The sequence below is a fragment of the Pygoscelis adeliae genome, unplaced genomic scaffold (assembly GCF_000699105.1).
Source record: "Pygoscelis adeliae isolate BGI_AS28 unplaced genomic scaffold, ASM69910v1 Scaffold14, whole genome shotgun sequence".
NCBI classification, from domain to species: Eukaryota; Metazoa; Chordata; class Aves; order Sphenisciformes; family Spheniscidae; genus Pygoscelis; species Pygoscelis adeliae.
In genome coordinates this window covers 5,834,761-5,848,063 of record NW_008825109.1, presented here as the reverse complement: position 1 = coordinate 5,848,063, position 13,303 = coordinate 5,834,761, and the positions used below count along the sequence as shown (strand labels likewise).

At 38.4% G+C, this 13,303-nt stretch overlaps 1 protein-coding gene across 1 annotated transcript in view; it reads right to left on the bottom strand.

The window, feature by feature from the left end:
* The window catches only part of ATP8A2 (ATPase, aminophospholipid transporter, class I, type 8A, member 2), a 277,748-nt gene that overhangs the window by 100,812 nt on the left and 163,633 nt on the right, over positions 1-13,303 (bottom strand). The window contains exons 22-24 of the mRNA XM_009327758.1: positions 6,665-6,739; positions 3,855-3,977; positions 2,713-2,791 (exon numbers count right to left, since the gene is read on the bottom strand). Of these exons, the coding sequence (XP_009326033.1) occupies positions 2,713-2,791; positions 3,855-3,977; positions 6,665-6,739 (277 nt within the window). The remainder of the gene's footprint in view (positions 1-2,712; positions 2,792-3,854; positions 3,978-6,664; positions 6,740-13,303) is intronic.

Below are 13,303 nucleotides of genomic sequence, written 5' to 3'. Positions count from 1 at the left end.
ATGAAAGCACATTCGACAGCCACGCTAACGCCAAATGAACTCGTACTCACAGGAGCTTTCAAGGATTACTCAAGCATGATAAGTATTGTTACTTTCACAGTTTTTAAGACAATTGCTAGAGAAATACACAAACAGCAGGGATGAAAAAGGCTTAAGATAAAACCTTGGACCTGTTCCTGAACACATACTGCCTAGCACAGTGCTTCTACTATTATGAGGGTACCACTTTGCTAGACTTATTTGCAAAACTGAATCTGACGTTCTTAAACTAGGGTCCTCTACTTAGTTAGCTATGCTCCTATAACATAGGTCTCCAGGATCAGTAAATTTTTAAAGTAAATTTTTAAGTCTACAGAGAAGAGTCCCTGACACCCTGACCTCTGTGGTGAATACTCTGCCCAGCTTATGGGTAAAAAGACTATTTATTTAGTCAGTGCAGGTACCCCAAGCTACTTGTTATGGTTTTCTTCTACAATGGCTGCATGTGGTTGTCTCCAAAGAACTGACAGGTTGTGAATATTTTCCGGAAGTTGCTGGTTCTATATCCCTGCTTTCTTTTCTCTTTTGAACCTCAACTACTAAGAAACAGCAGCAGGTAGACTAGTCACTAACATTGCAACAGGAGCTAAAGCCTGAGACAGCTTGGTTAGGAATTGGTTTGGTTTCTAGCCACCACCATCTCTTATCAGCCCAGCTCCTCCCCTGGTACTCTGTGGCTTCAGGCATTTACCACATCATTCACAAATACACATCAAGTTTTAACAGTCACTCTGCTCTTTCCTCTATTGTCAATGAAAAAGGTGAAGAGCACTAGAGAATTGAGCCTTCCATGTCTGACGAACCCTGCTGATGCCAGAAGTCTCAGTTTATTAAGAAAAAGGCATGCCTAAATACGTATCAGTTTTGATAGATCTAGAATAAACTGACCTAATGACTCTGCCAGTATTTTGCTCTAGTGCAACATCACAGTGCACATTTAAGTAATAGAATAATTTTTGGTGTAAGTCTCTTTTTTTAGAGTTACATTTTAATGCAGTAAGTTAATGCCTTTTTTTTTTTTCCCAGTGATTTCCATGACCTTCCACTTTGGGAGGCTAAGCAGTCCTGAAAGGAATGATATTTCTGTTAATGAGAACAGCAGGACACTCAGTGAACATTAATTTCTAAAGCTATACAAATGCTCATTCATGGACTATACGCACTTCACATTCTAAGGAACTCAAGAGGTTAAAACACATCCTAGTGTGAATGGCACATTTTTGTCTCTGGCACCGAAATCCCTTTTTCACTTGGAAATACAAAGAAACTTGAAAATTCAATATTCGTTCCTCTTCAGAAAACAAACTAAGCACCCTATTCAAAGGAACTCCGAAAGTTACCATTTGAGCGGGTGAGTATTCCAGTCACATCATTTCAGTTGTTGAAATGAGAAGTACATTATCTGTTTGGGAATTAGTTAGAAAAACATTTATGGAAGACTAAAACAAAACCTGTATTTTTCTTTAACTGTAACCACTACAGACATCAGCCTAAAATTTCTGAAGTTGGATTTAAAGAAGAGCTATTCGAGATTAACATTTCTCATAAAAATAGTGAAACAGAAAAACAAAAACCCCCAAATCAAAACAAAAACCAATCAACCATAAAAACCCCTCTCCCCCAAAACTGAACTGAGCTCCCAGCCCACATAAGGAGGAAAGGGAAGGCCCTTTCTTGTATGGTCCATCAGACAGCGTGTGAAGCTGCCGCTAAGGATACAATACTGACATTTTACTCAGCCAGGTAAAGAAACATGAACCTGCCTCCCACAAGTATCTTTACCATCATGCCTCTGATGTGAGCATTCATCTTCCCTCCCCTTCCATTTTCCTTCACCTCCTCCCCAATTAATCCATCCTGGAGCTGAGAAGGTTTTCTTGAAATTAGTGTTTTCCAGGAAAGAGTTTCAGTTTTGAAAAATTCGTGGGTTTCAACAAATACTATTCCCCCCCTCCACTGCCCCAAAATTCTTCATCTGATCTAGTCCTATTTCTTACAACAGTAAAAGAACAGATTTCCCATGGTTTTTCCTGCCCACACAACTATATTGTAAAGCTAGGTAGGAACCATATGGGATTTACTGTTCCGTGAAATACCATGTAGTTGCATTACCTTTCATGGAAAGCAAGACTTAATAAGCCTAATTTGTACAACAGAAAGTCTCTCTCATTTCCCCAGTATCTCTGACTCTTGATCTGGTCTACTTTCATTCCAGCCAATTCATTTTTTCCAGAAACTTCAACAGTAGTGAAATCTCTATTTTATCCTACATTTTATAGTACTGTGTTATGGAATGGGAAAGATCCAACAAGATATAAAGCAAATGGTTGTAATACAGCTGCTGTAAGAACATAATAAGTTGAGATCTCAACCCACTACCAAAAAAAATAAGGCATTGTATAGAACATTATTCAGTATTTGAGTAAAACCTTTTGGCAAAGCAGCAGTTTAATTTTTCATGTATTAAAGTCACTATATGAACAATAATTATATTAAATTAGAGTAAATTCTGAAAGCCACTACGTAACTAGCCAAGTTCAGCAGCTATAGCCTATTGAACTGTCTGTCAGCATTATTTTCTTGGGACTTGTCATGACCTCCCGTTCTGCAAACACACTGGGCTCTGTAGGACTGAACATCAGTTACTGACGTAAGAAATAATGAAGCCCTTACCATGCTCCAGCACTTTCAGTGGAAACCAGAAGAGAATGATGGAATGGATCAGGGCATTGATGCAGTGACCCCAGAAAACCTGAGGGAAAACAAACCAAGTCATCAGTAGAGTCCAAAACTCTTGACCTCTCTCCAACTCCTAACAAACACTTCATTGTGTAGTTTAGAGTCAGGCAATGTTTGTCCTGAACTGAAATACCTAAGGTTCTGCAGGATCTATTTCCTCCTACAATTTCTGCTCTTTCATAAGAAAACATTGGTCCAGTTGGATTGTTTTATTCTAACAACTTAAAATATAATAGGCAAGCATGCTTGCAATTTAAGATCTTTATCAAAATATAGCAAACAAATGGAGTCACCCTTCTTTAATTAACCTCAAAGAATGATTTTAAAAGACTGATTCAGTACTATGAAACGTTCTATTTCTTTGAATGAGCAAATACTTTGGTGCCTCACAATTTTTAACTTACAGATAATGCCATTTTGCACAAACTAGAGCTTCACGTACTTTACAATTTCCTCTCTAAACAAAGTAATCGTACAGCTTCCTTGATTCAGAAGTACATTTAGATGTGCCTATTATGGAATAAAGACAGAATTCCAAATGCTGGCATTTTCCAGCATTTAAACAGCAAAATGAAGTAAAATGTGTTCTTCAAAACCCAAAGTTCAAATAAACCAATTCAAATTTTATTTTCCAAAAGAACTACAGGAATAGAGCTATACTAATTGTGAAAAAGCCTTCTAGTAGAGAGCATGATGACAACTTGTATATTAAATAAAATCCAGGCGATGTTATCCAGTTCCTATGAAAATTATAAACTCACCATTTAAGTAGTTGTGAATTAAAAAAAAAAAAATCATACTCAGATACAAATCTTACTTTGAATCAAAGTTTACAAATATTTCAGGACCAGTTTCAGTTGAAGCCATACCAGAAAATCCCTATTTAAAAACTAGGACTTTTTTTTTTTTAATTAAAAAATGTAATCCTTTGCAAAGAACCAGGAGGCAGAACAATCTTAATCTCAGTGGCTAGCATGAAGCAGAAGTAACAGTGGGGAATAAGTTATTTTCTGATGAGAAAGACCTGGAAAATAAGATGCTCATGGTTATTCTTAACGAAACAGACTTTTCCTTACCCTTGTGTTGAACCCATCTGCATTTTGAGTAATTTTGTATAGCTGTGGAAATCTAAGCATGCTATCTTGAGTACATGATCGTTCAAAAATTCCCAGAGTAAAGGGTGGTAGTGCTGTGAAAATCTGCAAGGAAAGCAAATACTAATTAAAAGCAGCTATTAGTTTTAAGTGGATCTCAGATAATATTTCAGTATCTAGACAACAGCAAAATTCCCACAGACTTCAGTGAAGACTTATTACCAACTAGCATGTTATTTGACATAATTTTCAAATGTCCACACAAGTCCAAACATGAATTTCAGCAATTCATAATACTCAAATATTGACTTACGAACAAAAGAAGCATGAAAGAAAATTCTTACTATTAACCAATTAGCTAGCTTAAACACAAGGAGTTAAGCATCAGTAGTTTCTGATGTACCAGCTAATCTAGTGAGGGTAAAACACAGACTACAAAGGAAAGACAACATGTACTTCTTCAAAAAAGCCTTGTGGGAATGGGTTCAAATATAGCTGCAATTGTAGCCATAGTTAAATATGTAATATGCTTAACCGAAGCTAAGTTTACAGACAAAGCAAATGTGGAAATCACATTAAAAAAAAAATCTACTGAAAAACAAAGGCCATTCTGTATTATGGTACTTTGGGGATTCTCCAGGCAGGCATGAACTGATAGGAACAAATTAACTGCAGTATGTGTCTGTGCTATGGGCAGACGCTTAGATGACCAAGCCTCGGAAGCTTTCCAGGAGAGGCAGCAGGACACTTTGCCAGAAGCAGAGTAAATTAGCCTCTGCTGAGTCCCACATTGCTGCTTTTGAAGTGTTTCCAGGATCTGAGGCAGCTCATTTAAAGCCAGCTTGGGTATCTACGTTTCTTGCAGTCTGCAGTGCAGGCACAGAGTGAAAATAATACCAGTGTGCATGTCTGAATACTAAACTTCATTCACTTCCTTTTACATTAACAGTTTATATCGGAAAAATAATTTCTAATCCTATACATACATATATTTTTAACAGTTTGAGAAGTGTTCTTGAAGTTAAGAAGCAGCTTGAAGTTATGAACTGTTTCTAGCGTGTGTGCATGCTTGCAAAAGTTGGGCTGTGGTTCCTACCAGCAGCGAGCTGGCAGTCGAGGAATAGACAAAGAGCAACACAGAGGGCTAGAGACTAGTGAGAATCAGTAATTACATCCCTAGATCCAACTGGGAATGTGCTTCTTTTGCTCATAAAGTGATAAACCAGATGGTTAAAATGGCAGCAGACTGGGGGTGGGGAACTGAAACTAAGACCACTGGTCCAATGTGTTCCAAAAAAGGGCACGTTCTCATACAGCTTTAAGGTATGTCCCCAGGTTTCCTGTGTTTATTGGGGCATTTACATTCTCACTTGAAGTAAACCTTCTAGTGTTTTTGTTTGTGAAGGTAAACCAGTGCAAAAGCAGGAATAACAATGCTACTATGATTTCCTACGCTTAATACTTTAATGAGACTACTAATGAAATAAAGCGTTAATCTGCACAGAAGAGAATGAGAGCGCTAAAACCACTTTAACCCCTTCAAACTGTGGAAGTCCCTAATACCCTACCAGCACCTGATTCTTCATGAGTCTATTCAACCAGTTCTAATTTTAGAAAATACTGACCTTACAAAACAAGGGTTAATTTCTACTTCACCGATTCTAGAAGACGAGTTTCATCCATGAGCTTTACGTAGGGTAGGTAGATACATCAAATCAGGTTTAAAGATAATAGATGCAAATATCTAAACATGAATGACAGACTGAGTAACAGTCAAGAAATTAGGGTGAAGAGAATCAAGGGAGTGGAAAATCCCTGAATAAGTATCTTCCACGAAGAATATGAAATCTTATGGAATATGCGGGTTTGTGCCATCATTTTTAAGATTAATGTGAAGAAGTTAAGCATTTCCACTAATACTACTCAGTGATAATTTGCTGGCTTTTTCTGTATTACCATATATTTGGAATGAGTCTGCTTAAAGAAAAAAATTAAATTTCCTCCCTCCGAAGAGAAATGCAAAGGATTTTTCAGCATTGACAAAGCATCCTAATGGCTTATAAATCCAGACACCAGGCCACCCATCAGTAACATTACAAAGGTAACACTGTTGAAAACACCAGCACAGGTCTATGGTATGCTATGGAACTTGGTCCTGGAGATCCTCCAGACTTCAATCGATGTTATTGATTAAATACTATTATTGATTAAAGTGATAAAGCCACATGGCAGTGTGGCACTCGGAGCATGGCGAAAATCAGAAATCACTCCTGGACTGACACATCCTGCTCTTGGTTCAAGTGAAAAATGCTGGTGACACAGCGATGCTACTTCCCATTCTGTACCTAATGTAGCATGAGTCAACCCAAAGCATCTGCATGACACTTCTTTGAGCATCTAACTGTTACAGAGTCCGAGAAAAAAAAAAAAAACCTCAAAGGTTAAGATTCTGTATCTATTTTGAACATGAACAGTCAGCAAAATATTCAGTACAAAAGACTGAACATGCTTTTGAAGAAGAATTAAATTCCATTTAAAAGCTGCAGAGTTTTATGGAGGTTATATTACGCCAAAGACATGTATTTTCAAGGTGTTTTCCCAAATTTATTTTTGTGATAAAAACACCATCCAAAATGAAGTTTTTATCTACCTCAGGGTGGATTACAAACGGCTTTTACAAGTGATGTCACCTTTCCTGACATACATCCAAGACAGTTACCTGTAAGAAATGGGACACAACAAAATAATACACAAGTCCTGAGCACTATCACATCAAAACATGTAGCACTTACCACATTATACAGACCGATGCACCATCGCTCAAATAAGATCTGCCCAGAAAATCCATTAACGAAAGCAAACCAAAGCTGAAACAAAGACAAGTTACAAGAAGCTTTAGATTACTACTGCAGTATATGTGTCCATTTACAGTAGAAGAGAAGGATGTGGAACACAGACCACCATCTGGAGACAGCTGCTTGTCATGCTCTAAAAATGATTATCAGCAGTGCCAGGCAGTTATTCTCTTCTGAAGTCTTACATTTTAAATACTGGTTATTTAAAATAAAATACTCAGGTGATGGAGCAATTTGCTGAATTTGCATCATTACTCTAAAAAAATAAATGGCCTCAAACTATTTCAAAATCCTTATTGCTGGCAAATTAACGTGCTTGAAGCCAGAAGCCAACCCAGTTTCCATCATGGTCAGCAAAGATCAGAATTTTCAAGGTAAATGTGTTTTGATGGATGCTCTGCTTGACTTCTGTGTCCTATTTTTACAGTCCCAGAATTACAGTGATACCAACTTATCAGTTAAATAATCATAATTATATTACAATTTTATTGTCGACTTGTTGTAAACATTATTATTTAATAAACTACCCAATTTAATAAATAAACATTGGAAGAGGTTGCCCAAAGAGGCTGTGGAGTCTCCATCCTTTTACAAGTTTACAAAACCCAACTGGGCAAGCTCTGAGCAACCTGGTTTGAATTTAGCGTTCACCCTACTTTAGGCAAGAGGTTGGACTAGGCAGCCTCCAAGTTGCCTTCCAACTGAGGGGATTCTGTAATGCCACGATCCCAGCAGACTGCTGTAAGCAGCAGTGCATAGGTAAACTCTTTTCAGCATTTCCTTGGACCTAGCTTCCTTGACCCTACTTCTTATCTTGTTTAAGCAGCTTTTTGAAACAAGAACTGCTTTACTGGGTTGGAACAAAGTTTCTTTCTCAGTCAGTGGGCATTGAAAGAAGCTTAGGAAAGAATATAAGAAAGAAGGGAAAGAATTATCTTTTCCCAAGCAAATTTAATATGAAAGGTCTTAGGTACAAAGCCTGAGGTCCCAAAAAGAAACCATAATTAACTTGGGGCTGTCAGTTAAGGAACTTGAGGGTTTCTTCTCCTAGGAAGAAACAGAGCTTTAAACAAGCATACTCCCAGATATTTAGCAATTATGATCTAGGTGTTTATAATCTCCAGGCTTCTTGCAATTAATTGCAACTATGAATGAGGGCAGCAATCCTAGAAAACAAATAGCTCACAAATCAGAAGCCTGTCTGCCTAGCTGGCAACCTCAGCCTATGCTCTGCTCAGTTTTCTAGACCCACTGGGCAAAGCAAACTTCAAAGGTTTGGTAGCAAATGTTGAGGCCTTTTATGACATAAGCTCATGCTACTTAGGAAACCATTGCTTTCTGAAACCATAGCTTCCCACAACTAGTCCTCCAGCAACAGACATTTCTGATTCTCCATCAAGAGGGTAAAACAAAGCAGCCACATTTTCTGTAGCTGGCCCATGGCTAGAAGAAAAGCCCCAAACCAGGCAAAGCTAGTACCTGAGATGCACATTTCCCAACAAAAAATATCAGGAGTAATGAAGATAATCATATAAAACTTGGAAAAAGCAAAGCTGTTAAGATGCATTACAAAGTAGCAGACAGACTGTCAAAGTAGAAGTGAAACATACCCTCTCAACAACCCAATTCTTTCTACTCAAAGTTCTTACCCTACCATAATTGGGTGATGCAGAATTCATTAAAGACCCTGCTAAAACCATATTGAGATTAGTCCATCACTATAGGAGATGGATGTGTCTGACTGTGGTAAATAGATATCTAGGTGTCACCACCTTTAGTCTTTCAACATTGAAAGAATTTTCTACAGAAAAGTTTTCTCCTTATTTCAAGGCTGTATGATTTAGGTGGGCAAGAACTAACATCAGAAAGTTCAATGTTCTGCTATTTGAAAAGCCAAATTTGAACTATTTTTCTTTTGGCAGGATCCATACAGGTGGAAATTAGAAGGGAACACATTCCCAACGCTTACACAAGTCTGCATGCACCACACGCTCTAAGCAGAGGGCAAAAGCTGTTACAGTTACAACACACTGAAAAATAACAGCTATGCTTGTCTTTTCCAGAGATTCACGTTATCAAATGCCAATCGACAGAAAGAATGCTGTATACTTCCTCAATATCTTAATGTCAAGAGTAAATCAGATACTCTGGGTAAAATATACATTTATTTCACATTTAACACAAGCCATAAATTGTCATGCATGGTTTAAGGACCAGCTGTTTGTAGAGAGAGTATGGTATTCCTTAAGGTCAAAGAAAAAAAACAAACCAAAAAAACGCCCCTCCACCTCAACATTCCTGTTAACAAAGTGTACTAAATATATTTGAAGTTGCAACAACCCATGCTTGACTCAGACTTGGTAAACTAGTAGGAAAACTTGCCAAGTCTGCCTGGCTTGCCAAGCTCCAGGGGTTTGCAGGGCTCAACTCCAGTACTGCTACGAACAAATGGATCCAAAGTTATTAAACCGCTTTTCTGGCTGGAAAAAAAGAAATCTTTTCACTTTAACTATTACCTGGCTGCCAAAAACCTGGAAAAGCTTATTTGTAACTCAGCTACAAAATACTATTTTTCTCCCAAGGAACAAGAGGTCCAATTTAAACGTAAAGAAATTCAGACCTAAGGCTGAAATCTGGGTTGATATATTGCTGTGCTTTATTATAGCAGATATTGCAAAGATCTGAAACCAGTAGGTACTGTGCACAAAGAAAGTGGAACATGTTGCAAACTGAAAACCAGCCCATGTTTCCTGCCTTGAAGTGTGGCCGCATTCTTTAAATAAGAAACCCCACTGCTGAAGCACTCGATGCCAGCTGTGATGTGGGCACTTCGCCACTAGAGAAGGGGAAAAAAAAGAGAAAAAAAAAAAAATCAGACTGCTGCCTCCTTCCAGAGGTCAACAAAAGCCAACAGATGGTAATACTTGGTTAATATTGACTTGAGCTGCAGGCAAGCTGAGGATCTCGACGTAAAACAGTCCCGCACTGCCGTTTTGAGCCACACAGCCCATCCACCTGCCCTAGAATACATTTTGAGAAAAGATCAAGTATTATTTTTCAAAAAATATTCCCACTGGAGCAAGTTGGAAGGCAATTTTAATTGCATTATTGCTTCATACATAATTACCGCAACATTAATGCCTGAAATGGCAGGAACTAATTTATTTAAGTGCTCTAAGGCACTGGGATAGCAAATCATCTATTCTAAACGTGTATATTTATGATGTCTCGATAACAGACAGCTTAACGAGTACTAGAAATGTTTTCCCAATTCTGCTAAAGGGCACAGAAAGCTAATGTAGTCAGGGTATCAACAATTGCCACAGGCACCAATTATAGCCAGACTGGATGCCTTTACTATTCAGAAATGAGTTAAATTCTCAAAATATCCTCTGTCAGCACACACACATTTTGCATGTTCTTACCAAATAGGCTCATTTACACTTTGCCTAATAAAGCAGGTTTGTGTGTCTCCTGTGCAGTTCATTAATAATGTATCCTGATTAAAAACCTCTCGTTACAGATGTCTCCCTCAATGCTGGGCTCTTATTCCTGCCCAAATGCACACAGCCTTAAAATAATCCCTTCATTAGAGAATGTACAGCACCAATTTTATAACATAGGTAAAGAGCCTTATTAATAAGATTTGACAGGGTAGGCATGGCTGCTTGAGACTCACTTGATTTGCCAAGGAATATTTCCCTTGCTCCTTTTATTCCCCCCACTGTTTATTAACTCTTTGCTGAAAACAGATCAGTATTTTTCAATTGAAAAGTATTTGCTCTAGGCCTGTGCACCCCAAACAAGTGCCCATTTAAGCTTAAAAATAATCTCCAATCTTCTCTGCCAGTATTAACAATTATTTATTTATTTAGTTAGTTATTTAACGTTTCATGCTGCTTTTGTCTCATTAAAAAGACCCTGTGTATTTACTGCAAGGCTTGGTCAGATAAAAAGATATCAAAGCAACTGATACAATAGAGATTTCCTGGCTTTAAACACTGATTTATTAAATAAGCCTGAACAGCTGTTATTTCTTCTATTGCTGACTACAGTTTATATTTCAGTATACTGAAGAGCACAGTTTTATCAGCTTCATCTTTCTCTGCTTATAGAAGAGGCACATGCAGAAAATTTGATTTCTTCCATTATACATGTTGTTTCCATGCTCCTCTTCTCTAACCGATCAACTGCTGACATCCTTCCTCCAAAGCACAGGTCACATTCAACAGGAGAGGCAAGCACAGAGCAGAACAGAAAGGAGAGGAGCATGAGGGGCAAGAGGAGCATCACCCTGCAGTTACAAGAACTAGCAATTCTTACAGCTTAAATCCTCAGAATAATTCTGAAGACTTTAAAATTAAATAAGAATTAGTGAACCTCTTTTTTCTCAGTGGTTACCATTAGATCACAATCATGTTTCTTGCCCCATGAGTTTTGAGCATTGTGGAAAGATACCACACCTGCAGATGACCACGGACCTAGCCATTAAGACATGAGAATACTGCCTCTTCCAGCAACATTTGGCCCTGATATACTGATTAATCTGTTTAAAAAACCTAACAAAACATAGCAGGCCATGCAAACTCCTTTTCTTCACAGTGGGGTGGTGTTTTTCTTTTTTGTGTTCCTTGAGTTACATGAACATCTGATCAGTATGCCAAATTATGCATTTACTATTTATGTCACTGGTAAAATGAACATGTATCCCATTAGAACAAATGTAGCAGAGAGCTGTAATCTGGCTTTTTTTTTTTTTAACCTCACAAAACCAAGTAGAGAAAGTGCAAGATATTTCTCCAGCTCTTTTGGTGTGAAATGTTCCAGGGATTTAGTATTTCTCCAGCACACTAATTGCTGCAGAAGCAAGCCTACGATAACGTGATTAGAAATGGCCTGTGCTGCCAAAGGGCAGACGTACTTGCCAAAAGATGTCGTTAAACTTAGTATTTCCTCAGAACATTTCCCTCTTACAAATAGAGCCAGCTCTGTTCTGAATTTATTTTTCATCCTTAAGCTTTCTGGAGTATCAAGAAAGCTGACACTGCTACACTAGGATTGTCTCATCATGTATGTATATAACACCCTAGAGGTGACAGGACTCATATAGAATCATAACTGACTTTTTAAACATCAGATGAAGAAACAACATGACTCAGGACAGTTCAGTCAAGCCCCATCAGGATGCAGAATTTCAGCACTCCTGCACAGTCAAGGGCATCTGAAACCACAACTAGAACAAGACTATCAAGATGATGATGCTGGGAACTCACCCATCATTATCCTACAAAGCCACCAGAGGATCCCGCCCGCTCTGGCTGGAAGTCAGGCTGAGATGGCTGAAAGATGCCAGCTGAGAGGAAAGAAGGCAGGAGCTTGTTGCTACATCCTCCTCCCACCCCCGCTTGGGGAGGGAGGTGGGCTCAGCTGCTTGGTTGGCAAGCTGGAAACATCAGGCCAGGCCACTGTCTGCTGCTGAGCCATGGAAACTCATGCTATGAACTCCCAGTACCATCAGCCTTCTTTTACAAAACAAACACTACTCATAACACTCCTTTCTTTAGCAAAAGGAGAGTAGCTGTAAAGAAAGGTTTCCATTGATGTGGAAGACATGCTTATGCACACAGCAGCAGTGACTGCAGTGTTGGAGCCAATTCACTAATGTTAACATTTTTGGTTTGGGTTGTTTTTTTTTTTGCCTCCCAGATTTGCCTAATCAACTTCTTTAACTGCCCTTGAGAACTAGCACATCACTGTGGAACTCAGAAGTACAATATGACTATTAATAGCTTGGCATGTATTAATGAGAATTCAGGGTATCTCCTCAGCATGTAATCACTCCAGACTGGTCTTGATACAACTTTCACAACTGTGTACTTGACCCACATCTCGCATATAAAGATAAGGACATGCTATTACATGGTTTTAAATGACCTGCTGGCTTTTCTGAAGCTAAGTGGTATCTTTAACCAACAATAAAGTAATAGAAGTGCTTTGGGTTTGTTATTCTTAATTTGTTTTCTAGTGCTGAAATAAATGGCTTAAAAAAGAGACATAAGTTTATCTATTTATATTAATAGGTGAGGAAACATCAACAGTTTCAGGTAACTTATCCACCTGAAGTTTTACTAAGCACTTAGAATCCAGTAACAAAAATTATGTCAGAAAGCAAGAAAAAGCAGTATTTGAAATAGAAGATTAGGGAACTGTGGAAAAAAGGATGCTACTACTATTACCCAAGTAAGGGCAATAAAAGGCAAGGAAAGCACATAAAGGGATACAGAAAAGATCAACAGGCCAGCAAGTCCAGTATTGAACGTACAAACAGAAGGAAAGCCAACAAAATATATACCACTCCATGAGTGAAGCCTGATAATGCCATGAGTCAACAGTGAGGCTAAACCCTCCAAGCCTCTTCACACCTGGGATGTGCACTAGGGCTCACTGCAGCCTGAATAAAGCACATCACCGCAGACCTGTAACAACAAAATATTTCAACGCCTCTCATACCAAGACAAGAACATACAGAGACCAGAAGCTTTAACACAAATCTGGCCCCAGAAATTAGCACACACA